The sequence below is a fragment of the Colletes latitarsis genome, chromosome 8 (genome assembly GCF_051014445.1).
Source record: "Colletes latitarsis isolate SP2378_abdomen chromosome 8, iyColLati1, whole genome shotgun sequence".
NCBI lineage: Eukaryota > Metazoa > Arthropoda > Insecta > Hymenoptera > Colletidae > Colletes > Colletes latitarsis.
The window spans coordinates 16,660,872-16,678,704 of record NC_135141.1 but is presented as its reverse complement, the minus strand read 5'-3'; the positions used below and the strand labels follow the sequence as shown (position 1 = coordinate 16,678,704).

General features: G+C 41.1%; 2 protein-coding genes across 14 annotated transcripts in view; both read right to left on the bottom strand.

Annotated features, from left to right (window-relative positions):
* Eph (Eph receptor tyrosine kinase) overlaps positions 1-4,553 on the bottom strand; it is a 195,264-nt gene extending 190,711 nt beyond the window's left edge. For all 11 annotated transcript variants that reach the window (XM_076772060.1, XM_076772066.1, XM_076772065.1 and 8 more), the window contains exon 1: positions 3,704-4,553. The gene's annotated coding sequence lies outside the window, so the exon portion shown is untranslated. The remainder of the gene's footprint in view (positions 1-3,703) is intronic.
* An 8,523-nt stretch (positions 4,554-13,076) lies between these two features.
* On the bottom strand, positions 13,077-17,796 carry LOC143345126 (zinc finger protein 346). Of its 3 annotated transcripts, none has more exons than XM_076771955.1 (8): positions 17,656-17,796; positions 14,676-15,119; positions 14,438-14,511; positions 14,201-14,350; positions 14,034-14,128; positions 13,628-13,944; positions 13,490-13,558; positions 13,077-13,415 (listed from the first exon to the last, which is right to left on the bottom strand). In XM_076771955.1, the coding sequence occupies exons 1-8, from the start codon at positions 17,693-17,695 to the stop codon at positions 13,261-13,263; spliced, it is 1,344 nt and encodes a 447-aa protein (XP_076628070.1). In that variant the 5' UTR covers positions 17,696-17,796; the 3' UTR covers positions 13,077-13,260. The 3 variants fall into 3 exon arrangements, with proteins under 3 accessions (XP_076628070.1, XP_076628071.1, XP_076628072.1); XM_076771956.1 differs by lacking the exon at positions 17,656-17,796 and adding an exon at positions 17,483-17,618; XM_076771957.1 differs by lacking the exon at positions 13,077-13,415 and having other exon boundaries at positions 13,488-13,569.
* Positions 17,797-17,833: the final 37 nt, after the last annotated feature.

The window sequence follows — 17,833 nt, the reverse complement described above, 5'->3', positions numbered from 1 at the left end:
TTTTGGTGTATTTATACAGCTAATTTAAAATTAATGATTCTTTAAAATGTTATATTAAATGTTCGTCATAATTCGACGTTTCGTCCCAATTATATTTTGAAATTTCTTCAGGAATTTCTGAATCCACTTAAAAACTTTAATGGAAAATACAAACTAGTAATTCTTTCTTGTTTTCAACGAACATTAATCTGTTTTGTCCTAAATAGAATGAGATTGCAAAAAAAAAAGAAAAAAAAACAGAAATAAACAAGTTGTAACATGTGATTATATGTATAGTATCTGAAACTGGTGTGTATAGAAAAAGAAACAGTGAACACGAAGAGGTTAATGACTCGTGTATAGCAATAGTAAAGTATCGAACAGTTAAACTTTTATTTGTCCGGTATATCAAATTCTACACTCGAAACTTTTATTTAACGAATAATGGATAAATAGTTACTTATCTTCGTTCGTTATTCAACATTTTAATAAATTGCATGAATTTAAAAATTGCTTTTATTTACCAGATGCACCGCAACCATCGATCGATAATAACGTTTCTCCCTCGAGGTAGAAAATGAAGCCAAGCTTTAGCGATTAAGACCCGTCATCGTTTTAAATTATAAATTTCTAGATTCAAAATTTTACTGCCAATACTAAATATTATGATACTATGTGCTTCTACATATTAACTTATAACTAATGCATATTTTCTATAGGAATCGATATTGAATTAATCATCGTGAGATTAATATTGAGTACACAAATTTTTTAATTTATTGTATGAATATTGCAAAAAAGCACGTAATTATGAAACCGACCAATCAATTCTCCTCTTTCTACACTTTAAGTCTCTGTTACCCGGAAACCATAATACAAGGGTTATAGGAAAATCATATGTGCATTATACACGCATGATATACATTTAAACATACGTATATTTATTATATTTTATGAAAATATATGGCGATTTTAGTTGAACACGTCTCTTTTTGCATTTTTCCAAAATAGTTTGATATGGTGGTAATCCTTCTTCCACATTTTGTTTTAATTTTAATGCATGTATCATTAAAGGATCTATGTCGTAAGAAAAGTTGTAAGAAATCGTCAACGCATACAATATACATCTAGGAACAACAGTATGAACATTGTAACAGATCAAAATCAAATTAAAAACTTAACTATTTTACAACTGAAAACCTTTCGAATCGATGGAACTCTAACCTAAATACTAAAAAAAACTATCTTCTTTTTCATCAATGTCCACTGTTTGATTAAAAAATTCAATTTGTTACCGATAAAGAAGCAATTAAACTATTAATTAGATATCAAATTCGTAATCAGCGACCCCGAAAGCCCCGATATAAAGCATATTTAAAAACATTGTCGATAATTTCCTGGCATTTTCGATACTTGGCTAGTTTTTCCGCGTTTTGGTCCACTGTGGACGTTGCTTCGTCGTCGGTTTATGCATCGACGGAACATCTCGACCCGTTAATTAGACCATTCGTATCCCCGGTTTCGTCCGCGCGATACAAGTGCGCGACCCGAGGACCGCTGGAAAGCAGGATTTCTACAATTTCGTCACGTTCGGAGGCTCGATAAACCAAGCTTAGGATAAACTATGGCCCAGAAGCGCGCTACCTGTGCCAACAGGTAGAACGGACGCAGGGGTTTACCTTTTTTCACCCAACAGTATGTCGTAAAGTTACCGTTCTACCTGGCTAGGCCAGTGTCAACCGCAATAGTGATCGACTATCCCCGAACTGCCATTCGCGACGATCCATTCATTTGCTTCCCTTGCGCAGCCGATCGCCTATTCCCTTTCGACGGACTCAGGAAACGTTTCCCTCTACGTATCGTGTTCCCATCTACAATGGAATCTGATTGCGTCGCAGAGGAACCAGCCTCGTGTGTGACGATGGCGTCGATAAGCTTTCGGTCACTCGATTATTTATCATTCTCAGATTTCCGACAGAAATCGCAACTAGCTCTACAAGAGCTCAAAGAGGGAGGAAGGACTAATAAAGAATCGCGAGAAAATTCCAGGTTACGAGAATTTTAGAATCTTGCCCCTAGAGATATTAATTTTGACGACTGTTCGGTTCATTTGTCAACGTACAAAGATTTTTTTGGTCTAAGAGGATTAAGAAAAAATCGCGAGAAAATTCCAGGTTACGAGAATTTTAGAATCTTGCCCCTAGAGATATTAATTTTGACGACTGTTCGATTCATTTGTCAAAGTACAAAGATTTTGGTCTGGGTTAGGGCCCTGTTGTAGCTCTCCGTCTGGTATCCATCACTGCTCGACGTGACGCGTTCGCGGTAGTATGGAAAATTCTGGAGGAAAGCTCGTTTTTGGGCGGTGCTCGCGACTTCTTCCCGTGCGCTAGGCTTATCTAGGAGGGCCATGATCCGTCATAGCAAGTGTTTGCCCGCGCGAAATATTTGCACGAGGAGGCGAGCTGAAACACGCACAGGCACTCCGGCGATGGGCTGTCATTTTCCGAGTAGTACACGTATGTAACCCGTGGCGAGCGCTCGTACCGCGTTTGGCACGTTTAGGCGCGTGCGAAAGCGCGTGTGTGTACTCAGCCGACTGTGCACACACGCGTTACCTATGCACACATCGGCCAGCTTCGTGTGCGTGTCTGTCACTCGGACTTTCAAATAGTCCACGACCCCCAACCCCGTACGGATTTATTTGCATAATTACGGAATCGTTAATGCTGGACACGACGTGCGCTTACCGTCATCGAGGATAAACAAAAAACGTTCCAAGGATCGGAAACGTCCAATTTTCGATCAAAAACCAAAAGGGTTCGTAACCTTTTACTCGAGCTCCGCTGAATTTAATGCTCGACGAAAATATGGAATTCCAGAGGCCGATTTTCGACAAAATTTTTCAAAAGCAGACCAAGCTTCCTATACCGCAAAATTCTTCTCTACATTTCTGCTTACGATTTTTCGCGTATGTGATTCGAAACGAGAATAATCGTTTCTTGTTAATCTCCAGTATGCATCTACTCTGGGCAAGTCACGCTTACAACATTCTATCTCTATCAATGCATCGGTAATCATGCCTACAATTTATAATATCCTGTATCAATCCATTTCAGTTGGAAGTTATTTCGACAAGAAATTCTATCGTAAATCACGGCTCATTAATTATGCTATTCATCGTTATAGACAGGCGGCAACCACCTTACTGAAAACACGAAACGTTAAATAAGAAACTGTAAATCGGATCGAAGAGTACATAACGTAGAGGAAAATTTAAACCGTAGGAAAAGCATGTTATGCGGCAAGCAGATACACGTGCAGTTGGAGAGAACGCGATTGCGAATATTCGACTCGAGAAGCCTTCGTAGAGACCGGGGAAGGTAACGCGGGTAAAACGGCAAACCTGTTCGAACGGAATCCACACTCCTGACACAGCACAGTCTGAGGTTCAACGAATCAATGCCTTTCACTGGGATCGTTAATATCTGTGGTGTCGTAAGCCGCGGATAACGAACGGAAAACGAACATTTTCTCCATCGCTGGTTTGCCTCGAAGCAAGATTTATCGTGACCTCGGTGCACGGGCAACATTTCGCTGGCACGATTGTAAAAAGTAACCTCGTAACGTCCTACGTAAACAATAGGAGCCGCGGTCCGCAATACGGTAGGTTCGCGTTTAGCAGGAATACGCGATACGTAAAAAAGCAGTGCATCGTATTTACCTTATTTCGTCCGTGGCGTGTTCCTGGAAGTCCGGCCCGCCGACGGCGGAGCTATGGGTCCGAAAATTCCACTGGCCGAACGGCACAGCAACCGCACAAAATCTTCTTTCTCCAGCGGCGAAGGTATCTTCCTCCGGCTGGACTCTCCCGGCGCTTCGATTCGCAGACAAAAAGACGTTAAAACGACCGAAACAGGGGGATCGAGGGAGAGAGGGGGTGGGGGCCGTGCGAAAGGGGAAGCGGTGCCGCGAAATGTTCGGCCGCTTAAAAACGTCGCGACTGGCGTCGACGCGATTCCGTCGTCGGATTGTTTGTTACGGTCGATAGAGGCACACGGACGAAAGCAAGCGCCATTTTATCCCGTGCACTCGCGGCAACGCGAAAGGTGGACGGACGGTGCACCGCGGCTGCGACGGTTACGATGTACGCGCGTTCTCTCTCTCCCTTGAGGATTCGCCTAAACGGGAATCGATCCTCGATTATCGAACCCCTTATCGACGTGGATCGTGGCTGGCGAGAGTCACGCACAACGCGTACGATGAGAAATTCGCGCACTGGGTTCACCACTTTATTATTTTTTCTTTCTTTCTTTCTTTTTCTACACAAGTCACTAAAACGAAACTTGATCGCCGGCCGGAAACACTACGACCTCGTGCGTCGTTCTCGCGAGACACGCTTCCCTCTCTGTGTATACTATTAACCTACGCGGCACAGTTTCTCGTTTACGCGGGAACCACCGAATCACGAAGGTGGTACTTTCCAATAGTTCGACGGAGGGTAATAGTTCTCGTTTTTTTCTCTCGGAACAGAGCACGCGAGACGCGACACCGAGTCCAGGTACGTCCGTCGTGTGCAGCGAAATAACACGAACTGAAGCGGCGAGCCGAAGCGAGCCGAGCAGCTTGCTCGGCTGGTTTCACCGTACCGCTATTCGGCCGTGTTACACTAGCGCCATCACCGGGGCTGCACCCTCACCGTCCATTTTCCTCGATCCTGCCCTGCTCTCTCTCCTACTTAACATTTTCGTCGTTCCAACCACGCCGATCGGCTCCTCGATTCTTCGTCTTTGCTCCTGCTGATCGGACCATACCTATTCTCCAAGTCTTTAGCCTCTGGACAATAAAGACGCAAACACGAACCCACGACGGAGCGGGGTCATTGATTTTTTGAGCCCGTCAAGTGTAAGCCGTGCGCATGCGCGATCGGCCGTTCTCATACTCGTCCGCGATGTTCCGGACTTGAATTTCTGGTGACTTTCGCCGGCGGCGGCACAGCGGCGAAATATTGTTTGAAATCGGCCTCGGTTTTCTTCGTCGTCGACCTCCTTCCACTCGCGCTTCTGCTCTTCGAGAAGCCACGATCTAATGCTGCCAGATGTCTCCAACTATACATACGCTCTTGTATTTTACGTATTCCTCGAGAATTTTCATTACTTGCTGCTCGGTTATATGCTACCGACGACTAAAAAATTTACTTTTATTTTCAGTATTTCTTTCGCCAACTAAACAAACATTTTTCAACGATCATCGACTCTCATTCAAAGCTTCGTTATCTTCATCATTTTATGCGTTATAGCAAACACAAAATGCGCTATAATTATCTATATTTTTACGAAAAACTGTACGCTCGTGCAATCGTCGACATTAACAACGACGTTTTATGGCATCAAAATGTACTATTACTTATAATGATTTTACCGCTCGGCAAATCTTTCGATCCATCGATAATCGATCGCGTACCCACCACCCCTTCCATGATCACGTGATCATGAGTGGATCTTCGACGTTTGATCACATGATCCTTCGAAATCCACGCTAGGTAATATCTTGCAACTTGCGGTCATGTGACTAATCCTAAACGTCGTATCTTGGATAATTTCGAGGATTGTCGATAATCGCGAGCACGTTCGAAGCCAGTTGTTTGCCCGTTTCCAATTTCTCACGTTAGCTTACATTATCGATAAAAAATTGTACTTTTTAGACTCATCACCATCACAATCTGTATTTCATCAACCCTGTTATACATTTTCATCTCATCGATCGTGAGTCAAGATTGTGATCGAGCGATTCCACCATCGTAGCTTATTGACAAGACGCTTGTTGCTGTCCATACGATTATTTTTTTTTTACGCTGCTTTCTACTTCCGTGCGCCACCATTTCGTCGACCATTTTGTCGACGGCTCGTTATCAGCTACATCGATAATTTCGTTGTCTTCGCCCGCAGCATGCGACATAATTACATTAAAAGTAAGAAATTAATTCACTCAGGTGACGCTAATAAGGACCCGGCGGCTACGGAGGCGAGAAATATGGGCCTCGATAATTGTGCTAACATAAATGACAAGAATCTTCAGTAACGTCCGTGGAAAGATAGCGCATTTATTTTCGTTGACTTTTGGTGGAGGCAATATTATCTGTTGCAGTAATGGCAAATTAACAACTGATAAATTTTATTGTATTTTACTTTTATCGAATCCATGAATATTATTTTAATGGAAAGTTTCACTCTTTCCTGATATTCATGGACAATAATGAATTCCAGAATCACAAAATTGATGAAAGGACTATCTCTATTACGACGTTCTGATCTTCTTATATGGGGCTCTCTTTAGGTGTTAATAGACAGAATATCAGTTTAGTGTAGAATTAAAATGAAAAATTAGATGATGACTTATTTCAATCTATAAGTGGTAGCACGATAACTACCGATAGAAATTTATTTAATAATTTCAAAAAAATAAACATGTTATAGTGGTACTTATTTTTTAAAACTTGAAATTGTTCATCTGTCACATTAATTGTAAAACATAAAAAGATAATTCGAGTCAAACATGAGCGATTGGATAGCGGAAAAGCATGCCTTGCGGGCCTTGAGGTTTTACATATAAAGCTATACATATGTGCACGGTTCTACCGCTACTCCAAACGATATATAAAAATTATTCACCTATCTAGCCATTATATTTTATTGTTTATCTATTGATACGCAAACAAGGTTTTAATACCCCGTTGAATGATGTGCATATCGGTCACAATAGGTTTTGCAACTGTTTTTTTGCTTGACAATTCCCGGTCGTGGATATTAGAGTGGTCCAATGGTTGAAACTGTTTTATCTCAACCCCTAGAATAGTTCTAATTCGTATAAAATAAACTCTGTAAAATTTTCGCTAGATTGAACAATGAAAAAATATGAGGCGTGTGTTATAGGCAATTTTTTTCAATAGATTTAATATAGGTTGAAAATTTTATACAGATCCGTCAAGCCATAGTGATACTAAACAAAAAATTATACTTTTTATTGTATTTCAATAAAATTTGAAAAATCAAAGAAGCTGTGAGCCCGAGCTTTTGCTACCGAAACCCTTCAGTTAACATATTTCTTTTGTGGAAAGAGAGTGTTCTCGAAGTGTTCATAGATAAGTATGGAAATTTAAAAAAAGTTATCGTCAATAGTATTTGAGTAAAAAAATTCATAAAGAAGCGCTAATATTTCAATGCTCTAGATTGGAAGATCCCTAATAAGTATAAAATATTACAAGAGATGCTTTTTTTTTATTTCGCGATAAGATATGCTTTTTTTTCTTCGAAGAGCTGAACTCTCAGGGGTCCACGCACCCCACTTTAAGGGACGCTGATCTATGGTACCACGGACCATTTTTCCCCTAAATTGAAAGGAAAATTTTGTACGCACAAAAGCTCTCATGTTTGTAGTAAAAGTATGAAATATTTTTCTTTAGACTCACGCGAATATCACATCATAGCAACATGTCTTTAATTTACAAAATTGTTTATTTTGTTATGGAGTGTACCTTATTTTAAATATACTCTTATTAAAATAAATTTTAGCAGTATACCTGTTTCCTACGTAAAGCTAGAAGTACACGCTATCAAAATGTTCAAATAAACTTTCATTTCGTCGTATACTTTTCTCACAAAAGATCGATAAAATTTACTTTTACTTTTATTTTCATAAGATTCTAACCTTTTGAGTAACCGACGCGATTGTATAATTAAATTTCTTAAGTTTAACACATAAACGATTCTTAGCTCGACAAAATAGTAATATATTTCATTAACGAACGGTAAATAAAAATTATAATTCTTTCGAAAATTGACTTCCGTTTATGTTTCATAAATTATAACCCATTAATCCTTCAAGTCCAATGCCCGTGCAATCTAAAAATCTTTTATATTTGTAAATCAAATTTCAACTTTTAATGTCTTTTCTATGATATAACTTCTGTAAGAATAAGTAAAAATTAAGTAGAATGCTGTAGGGTCAGTTGTTCTAATATGGAATACTATTTTTTTATGCACATGTTTCACTTGCTTGCAGGACTTTTATAAAAACTTAGATGTTATGAATTTATAGGAAATCGTATGCTCTTTTGTCTGGTAACAGTCAAATGTAAAATATAATAACGGTTTAGGAAATGTTTACTTTTTCCACTGAGGTCCTCATTTTCGTAATATGGAATACTATATTAGAGCTAACACAAAACTAATGTACCAACCGTATTATGTATAAAATTAGATGAAAGATCACCTTGCAAAAACTCAGATTGCGGTATTTTCTTGTACGAACACGTGTTGCTTTGGAATTCGGGCATATACACGCTAGTTCCAACAAATGACAATCGTAATTGATTGCATTCATTACCAATATCAATATTGCGATAATTGCTTTAATATTGCAGTGTTCCAAATTAGGGACGTATTCCGCATTAGGACAATCAAGGCTAGCGTATCGTTTGAGATTAAAAGTCGCGTATGACGGGTTAACGAACGATTTGTAATTTTAGGAACGAGATGGTCAATAATTAGGAATACATCAATTAACGTAACGAAATTTCCACTGATACCTTTATTAATATTACTTATAGATCTCCATTATTCCTTCACTTATTTCACTTATTATTTCTCCCACTCATCATTTGTTTTTGTACTATTTGTTAGAGATTGAAATTTGAATGAAAAATTTTAATTGGTTATTGATGAATAATATTTGGGCAACTGGGATCGGTTCGTTGGAAGGCCAGTGACGAGGTAATCGGTCGAGTGATCAAGATCCCCGGTTGCCCCTTTCGGAGTCGCGCGGCGGCAGCGCTACTCGCATAAGCATAGACGGACGGATGGCTATTTCCGCATGACATCACACCGGCCGCATTTAGGAGCGGCACGATTTTCTATTTTCTTGTCGGTCTACATTGGTGGCCCGTGAAGACCTGCAAGGTCAGCCCCACCGAGATGCGCCCGATCGGTTTTTACCCCTCTTGTTTTATTCCTCTTCGTCCTGGCCGGTCTCGCCGTGTCTTCGTCGCCGCCGACTGTTGGCCTCTTTCCGGCAAGGGGCTAGCAAAAACGTCTTATTAAACCGGGTGCGTCGTCCCACGAAATTTCCGCGATTAAGCGAACCGCGAGGCACACGCGTTGTTCCTTTTCGCGATACAGCCAATCTGGTTCGGTCGTTTCCTCCCCGCTGACCACCAATCACTCCTAATCGAGAAATAATTGTACGAATTTGTCCGAGGACTGGCAGAACGGGACAGAAAAGAAATCCTCGCGTTCTCGTTTGGCCGCTACCTCCCGGAGGCTGTTTTTTACCAATTCATACTCTCAGGTGGAACAATGGATTCGGCGAGACAAAGGAGCGGCTGCTCTTGCTCGGCGTAGGGTACCGTTTCTCGCGCTAACTCGGTTAGCCGTTCGTTAGCGGAATTAGAAATGAAGGTTCGCGTGAAAAGAAAATTCGCGAACGCCTTCGCAGTGGCTCGAGCCACGGATCCATTAGAGTCGCTCGGCGAACTGCTACGTTCTTCCAGTTTAAACGAGTCCGATTCTAAGAGGAATGATTAACGCCGGTACAAGCGATGAATTTAATTAAACGATCCCACTCTATTTTTCGATCCCCTTCGCTAATATATTACGTTGTCGCACACGAAACGTCGTTTTTCCGATCTCTGACTTACCCAGACCTATAACATCCTCTCTCGTCAATCATTTTTAATAATAGTAAAGAGGTGTAAGTATCTTTATATGAGCACAAACTTGGAAAAATGGCGACGGAAGTTGTTCAAGACATGAAGTTCAAATTCAAGGGCTAATGACTTTTCATTAGAAAACCCAACCCAGACTTATAACATCCATTTTAATCTGCTCTCTCGTCGATCGTTCTTAATAATAGTAAAGAGGCATAAGCATTGTCATATAAGTTGAAACTTGGAAAAACGGCGGTGGAAACTGTTGGAAACATAAAGATAAAATTCAAGGGCTTAATAATTTCTTATTAGAAAACCCAACCCAGACCTGTAACATCCATTTTAATCTGCTTTCTCGTCAATCGTTTCTAATGATGGTAAAGTGGTGTAAGCATTTTCATACGAGTTGAAACTTGGAAAAATGGCGGTGGAAACTGTTGGAAACATAAAGATAAAATTCAAAGGCTAATGATTTTTCATTAGAAAAGCCAACCCAGGCCTGTAACATCCATTTTAATCTACTTTCTCGTCGATTGTTTTTGATAATAGTAAAGAGGTATAAGTATTTTCATATGAGTGCAAACTTGTAAAAACGGCGGTGAAAGTTGTCGAAAACATAAAATTAGTTAGAAAATTAACCCATTGGAAGTGTTTGGTGTTTTAAGAAATATTTTTCAAGAGTATCCACAACAAACAAAAGAGAAATAGCGTCTCGATTGAACGTAAACCATTTGAATTCCGACTGGGATGAAATCGACAACATGGAATATGTTAAGCCATAGAGTTACGTCAACGTTCAGGTAAAAGAAAAAGTGGAGTTCAAGAAAACCATCAATGACAACGAGTTTGGCAGAGTTTGTAACGTGTCCGATCGGCTGTGGACTACGAGCAATTCGCCATCTATTAACGCGCCATAGAAGACAGTTATTGCGAATGAGTTTTCCGACGATGTGATTGCCAATTTTATGGCTCGTTTAACTTGCAAAGCGAACTTGAAAAGACGTAGTCTACCCGTATTATCAAAAGCAAACGACTTGTCGTATCCATCATTTCCCAACGACTTGCCAACGCTTGATTATGTCGCTGAACGACTGATATAACCGTATCTGTGACTCTGGTATTTTCATTTCCATAAAATCTCCGCTGCATAGATTTGGGTGTCCGCAGTTCTACGTTTAAAGACAACGAATCTACTTTGACCCCTAATTTTTTGCGTGCAAAATTACTTTGAAAATAACGACAGCAAATCATGTCGTTATGCTTGAAATTCTGTTTTATCGTACTTATTAAACTTTCTCTACACATCAGGGACCAAACGAACGTAAAAGTAAACCCACGATTTTTTGTTCATAAAATTATAATATCGTTATTAATAAATCAAGGTTTTCAAACGAGCAATAGAATAAACGCTCGAGCTTATCGAGCCTGTTGAGTAGTTAATTGGTTATCGATAAGAACGACTACTTAAAAGTGGATCGATCTTTTAGTTGTTTGTAAAAGGCAATGCCCGAAGGCGGTAGACTTACCCGTTCAGTGACTCAACCTGTCTGCATCTAAGTTCCACGGTGTCCACCATCCGAGAAAAATGCCGATCGATATGTTCTGTTAATAAAGTGGATCCACGCGACCACGGAAAAGGATTTCTGCGCGAATAACTTCATAACCGGCGGTCGTAAGCATTACGCGTCGACGGACTTACGTACATTCCTGTCGGTTGTTCGCTTTACCGCGAAGAAATTTATTATCCCGTGGAAATTATGATATTGGAAGAATTTTAAGTACCAGAAACCGAGGTCGATTCACGTTTAGTTAAGAGAGTCCGTGAATCGGGCGGATGCATGATATAAAGATCGAACCGAGCTCGAGCGAGCATCGATCGTTCGATCTCCTTCGTTGCACCCCGTCCGATGATGCTAAAGGTTCTCAGAAATTCTTTCCAGTCATCGGGAGGAATTCTACCAAATTTCAGAGCGGATGCACGATGATTAATAAGTTTTTACGCGCATTACACTTGGCTGCGCAACGAATCGATTCCTCTCTTGTTCCTTCTTACGCTAGAACGACTTCCTTTATCGTCGTTTAAAAGAAAAAAACCGATTCTTCGTCCTCGTTATTTTCAAAATTTTGCTTAATTTTCTATTCACATCGGCCTCTATGTTGCGCATAGGAACGTACATTTCGGCCGTCCCGGTGTATAAGCAAGGGCAGAAAGAAATAGTAGCGTGTAGGTGTGTGCGCGTGTTTGTACGAGACGAGGCGGGAAGACGGAAAAGGGATTTCGGTGATGTCGTGAAGTGGGAGGTGGACGCAGCGAGGAATAAAAAGAAGGGGACACGTTAAACGTGGAACCAGGGGTCATAAAAATCCGAAGCGCAGGTATAAACCAACGATCTACAAGTCCGTGGCGAGGACGATCCTAATCTCTAGCTCGCTGGTGGAATAGCGGGAGTTGAAGCTCTACAACGGAAAGCTAAAAAGAGGCACTAGAAGAAAATAGTTGGGCCGCTAAATTGCCGCAGCGCGAGTTTGGTAGAAAATCAGCGGAATGCAGACTCAAAGGTTGAGAGGAGGGCGAAGGAATTTTCAGGACACGAGACCTACGCTACCTAAATTTTTGGTCTTCTTTTAATAGGTCGGTTCGAGGTACTCGTGAAATTTTTACGATTCTAACGACGACTAATTTTATTCCTCCAAAAAATGCTGTCCCCTAACTTCGCTCCGTAACTAGTTCGTCGCAATAGGGAGCTTCCACGGTTCCATCGCTGCCATTTTTGGTAATTCGTTGAACGTAACGCCAAGATTCTCATGGCCGGTTGATTCATGCTTTACACCGACATTTTTATTTGGTCACCGCTGTCAAAAGATATATTCGTCGTGGGGAAGTGACAGTAAAAACAGGCTGGAAACGTTGATATCCGTCGTATGCGTCTTAGGAGGTAATTAATAGAGGAGGGTTCGGTATGGCTCGTTCGCTTGGTCGTAAATTTAGTGGAAGGTCGAGAGTGAACGACGCATAAATTTCACGTGGACGCGATAAACGCGTGCTCGTACACACGCGCGTACGATTTCGCGAATCGAGCGGCGCGTTCGAGCTAATGGTTTCGTAATTGAATAAATGTGCGCGATTAGTCGCGTTGCCTCCGAGAGACGGTTAACGAGCTACCGTCTAAATAACCGTTCGGCTTGCTACAAATCGAATTTAGAGTTAATCGGTATTTAATTTAAATACGCTCCTCGCGCACTAACAGACTTATCTTCCTCATCAGTCGTGCGACGATCGGATCTATCTTCGCATTAATTCAGAATTTTCGTCAATCTCGGCCCGATCTTAAATACAGTCTAAAGCGCCAGAGGTTACTGACTGTCGCGACGGTATCGATGACATTAGTACGCGTCTGTATCGAACAAGAGTTTTATTTTCTTTTTTTGCACACAGATCAGCGCGCGCTGTCTCGATGTAACAAACAATAGGTTCGCGTGTCCGGGAAAATTAGAGGAAAGGTTTCGGTGAAAACAATGGACAGGCGACGAAGTAGTATAGTTGCCGGATCGTGCACGCGCACGACGTACTCGTGGACTTATTTCTTCTTACATTTGGCTTTTTTCGACACCACCGCTGCGTTCGACGGTGATTTTGGGTTTGATTGATTCTTGTGCTTTTTGCTCTCAACGTGCTGCGCAAACGTAATCTCAGAGTTCAATGAGAGATTACACGGCGCGCAATAATATTGACCTGAAATAAAAACGGTTCGTTAAGAATACGCGAACAATACCACCGATCGCATTCTACTCGAAGTATGTCCTTACCCGATGGTGTTCGGCAAATAGAATAATCTATAGGTCCAGGCGTGACAGGGGTGCACTCATTTTCGTTGGCTAAGAAATGTCTGCGATGAACATGATTTCTTTCTATAGACACTCGTAGACATCACGCGTGATACTTACCAGATTCGGGAACAGGTAACCCGTTCAACTTGAGCATCCTCAGGTGCCTAGCGCCACGTTTGTGCGTTTCCAATTGGTCCTGCCGATTAGCCGATACTCCGCACAAATCGCAACGCAACGGCGTCGGATGTGGTGGTGGTGTGTAAACGGGTCCTGTTCCTGGCGCCGGTATCGACGCGGTGCTACCTTCGGATGCAACTGGTTGCGTTGGTGCAGCGGACGGCACCTCCGCCTGAAAGGCTGCCCCTATCCTGTACCGTCCGGTTGGATCTATTTGATTGTACTGACTCTGACTTTGCGACGACTTCTTCGACGGCCTGTAGAATTCAACGCTCTGGTACGACGAACTTGACGACACGGCTATCTTTCTAAGAATAAATAGAGACACGTATAGGCATCTATGTACCTCGATCGACGTCCGCCGTTTGCCGCCCTAACATGCTTTTTACCAGCGTAGTGTTGCGTCGCATCCGTTTGCGACGTGAACCACGTCTTGCAAATCTGTAACACGACCATACCTTTGAATACTTTTCATCAGGACGCGATCGAATACTCGTTCCCCCGACTACTTACGTCGCAATAGTTTTGCCAATCGTTGGTCGTACTACTGACTTGGCCATCCTCGGTCTTTAGTTTCTTCACGCTCTGATTCAGAAACATGGACACTTTCTTTTGATGAGGCTTTCCGTCGTAATGTAACTTCGCTTGCAACGTGGAGTTCATCTAAAAATCATAACTCTTAACCGTCGGTGGAAATTCAACGGTTCGCGTTAAAGTGTATTTTTATCGGATAAAGTAATCGAGACTCACAACTGCATTGCACAGATCGCATTTCAGCGGTTTCATTAGCGCTGACAGTTCCCTCTGGGCGCTCGCGACTTTCTCTGCGAAATAGAAAACATAAATCAATCTTTAATTAGCTGAACTGCCATAGGAATCTGGATTCCGATTTCTCAATGATAATTCGATGCACTCCGCAAGGCAATGAAGCACGTTCCGAGTCTTTCTCGCGCTGTAGCGCACTTAAATACAAACGTTCTCTAATTACCTGCATCTTGCGCGGGATCGATGAACTCGTTCTTGCGTTTCTGATGCTTGTTCTTGGGTTTGTTGGAGATTTGGATCGGCGGCGATGCGACCGCCGCAGCTGCTGCCTTGTAGGTCGTGTCGTACCATCGTGCATAGAGGTCCGACGTGTCCGCGTCCGTAGATACCCACCAGGGTGTAGCTGGTTGTCCAGGAGTTTGTGGTTGCATCGCCGGATGCATTATGTACGGTGTTGGCACGGGAAGGTTTGGAAACGATGTCGGTGCTTGAACCGTCGTTAGATTACCCGTGGTTTCGTTGCTTATAGAACTGGTTGTCGTTCCCATCGTTATCGGTTCTTGTTGTTGTCGTTGCTGTTGATCCATTGTGCACGGTACATTGTTGTTTTTCGGCGATGCGGCTGGAAGTGGCGGCGGCGGAGGAGGCGGCAGAAAACATTCGAGTCCTGCATTACATAGGATCATTCTAAGAACTGGAACGGGACGTAAATATTTTTTTAAGGGAAGATGAATTCGTTTTTCCGTCGATGATACAATGCACCTGCGAAGCGCAGTTGAAAACTTCCGAACTTTAACTTTCGAAAAGTTAAAGAGCATTTCTCAAAATTCCCATTATTTACGGAAGTGAATAAAAAAAACTATGATTTTTATGGTTTTTTCATGGTTTCCGTCATGAAAATAAAATTTTTACCAATTTTCACTATCATACTCGCAATCGGCACGTCAAAATACGTAAGAATCCAGAGTATAAAAAAAATCGGAGGCATGTCCTTTTCGAAAGTAGACCTGAAATCTTTAACGTGCATCGATCGTTTCCGTCATAAAGCTTATAAAACTATTACGATAAGAACGTCGAAAGATAAATGCTTTACGAGACGTCTGCGTGCGCGGACCGTAGCCAACATTTTCTATCAATTTCTTCTATCTACGTCCGCGAAAGATTTATAGTCTGTCAAAGAACGATCGCAAAGATTGTAAAGATTTCTCGCCGCCATTTGCGGCATCTGCGTCATAAAAGCTTTGTGATATTTCTGTTGAATACGTTTTAAAAATGAATAACAACAATAATCATAATAATAGGAGCGAAACTCGAGGAATATTCCGGATGCGATACGAAACGAATGAATGGCAAACGTTTGCGTTACAAGTTAGATTTATGGTGGCGATAAAAAGTCAGGACAGTTTAAGCACATTCGAGCTATGCATGAAAATGCGCGGGATAAAATATCGAAAGCACGAAGCAATAAAGTATAAACATAAATATATCGGCAAGACGAGATGCGTATCGATGCAATTTGCTCCGGGTTTCGATTTAATTGCGCGTAATACTAATACTGATTTCGCTAATTTCGCACAAGCCTGCTGATATAAAGCCGGTAATGCCACCCATTTTTATTGGTAACGCGCAAGATACATTTTCCGAACAGCCGTGGATGGCAGCACGCGTATTACGCTTATCGTTAGCGATGGAGTCAAGTTCGGTATGCATTCTATTGCATTGATATTATTTCCTCGAGTTCTTGTGTAGCGGCCAAACTTATTCCGTTAGAACTCGATTCTATGTAGAAGTACTGATATTGCTTTTTAAGATACTCGTATACAATTCTAATACAGGGTGTTCGACCACCCCTGGGAAAAATTTTAACGAGTGATTCTAGAGACCAAAATAACACGAAAATCAACAATACCAATTTTTTTGTTTGAAGCTTCGTTAAAAAGTTATTAACAAAATTATTAATAAAATTTGTCCACCTACACGAATTTTTTTCTCACAAAAATAATTTTTCCAAGACGATTCGAAAGTCTTTTTTTCCACCCAAAACTTTCAGCACTTACTCGAATTTTTTTCTCGAAAGTATGTGTATTCACCGAAAATGATTGTAATTGGCCCACGCAATTGAAAATAATTTTTTCAAAATGATTTGAAATTTTTTAATTTCGCCGAAAAAATTTCTGGTCGGTGTAGAACTTTAAACGTTAATAAGTTTTTAAGGAAGCCTCAATGAAAAAGTTGGTGTTCTTGATTTTCATCTTATTTTGGCCTCTAGAATCTCCCATTAAAATTTTTCCCACGGGTAGCCGAACACCCTGTATATCCCATCAAGTTTCGATACCATTCGTGATACGTTTAATCCCATTACTACTTATCGACTACACGCTGTCTACGCTTTGCACTTCAGGACCGAACAAGCTGCTTCAGCACCCGTGATCGAGATCGAACAAAAACATATCCCAGGAACTAGACGAAGGAATTGGTATTTACGCGAGTTGAGTAAAATGAAAAGTAATAATAATCGATATGATCCTCACATCATTGTAGTAAGAGTGAATACGCTGTGCTTGTTTGGTTATTACGTGTTGCTGAACATGCATCATAGACATCGAGTCAATGGAATACATAATTCGTTTTTATGACAACAATTATTTTATTAGAATTCTTTATTAGATGTTGTCATGTTCGTAATGACTTTGGAAAACATATGACGCAGACGATCCGAGTGGACACAGTATTTGTATCAGTATATACGCGACTGTTATTTTTATATTTTAAGATGTCAGCTGATTTCGACGGTCAAGTATTCAATGAAATTTTACAGAAAGCACGAGGATATTCAACAAATGACTTATCTTTTCGTTTCATGTGTCTGACGTAGGTCGTGATAGGTTCATTTTTCGAGTAATTGTTTCGATAATTAGTGATGTTGATATGTTGTAATTCGCATCCGGCTATTTGTGATGGAATCCATTGCCAATACAAACATTGAATGTTTTTGGTTTCGCAGCAGTATAGTTTCGTTCGTAAACTTACCTTTTCGCAATCATTTCGGCAACAAAGTCACGAAAATAATATATTTGTCTAACGATCGATGTACGCGAATATTTACAAGTTCGTGTATTCTTCGATAGCAGAGATTCACTAGGGCACACGTTCCTAACAACGTGAATCAAAGAAGAATGTTTCCTAGGAAGAAAGAAACTTACCCGGTATTTCTGGATTTTCGATGATCTTCGTGCTGGACATTTTGCGGCGTAAATATTGCAATATTCTCTATTATTGTTAGAGAAAAACTTGACAGCGAGCAATAATTACAGCGCAATAAAGAAGTTTGTTTTCGTGTCCTTTACACACGCGAATTAGTTTTGCCCTCGTCGTTTTGCA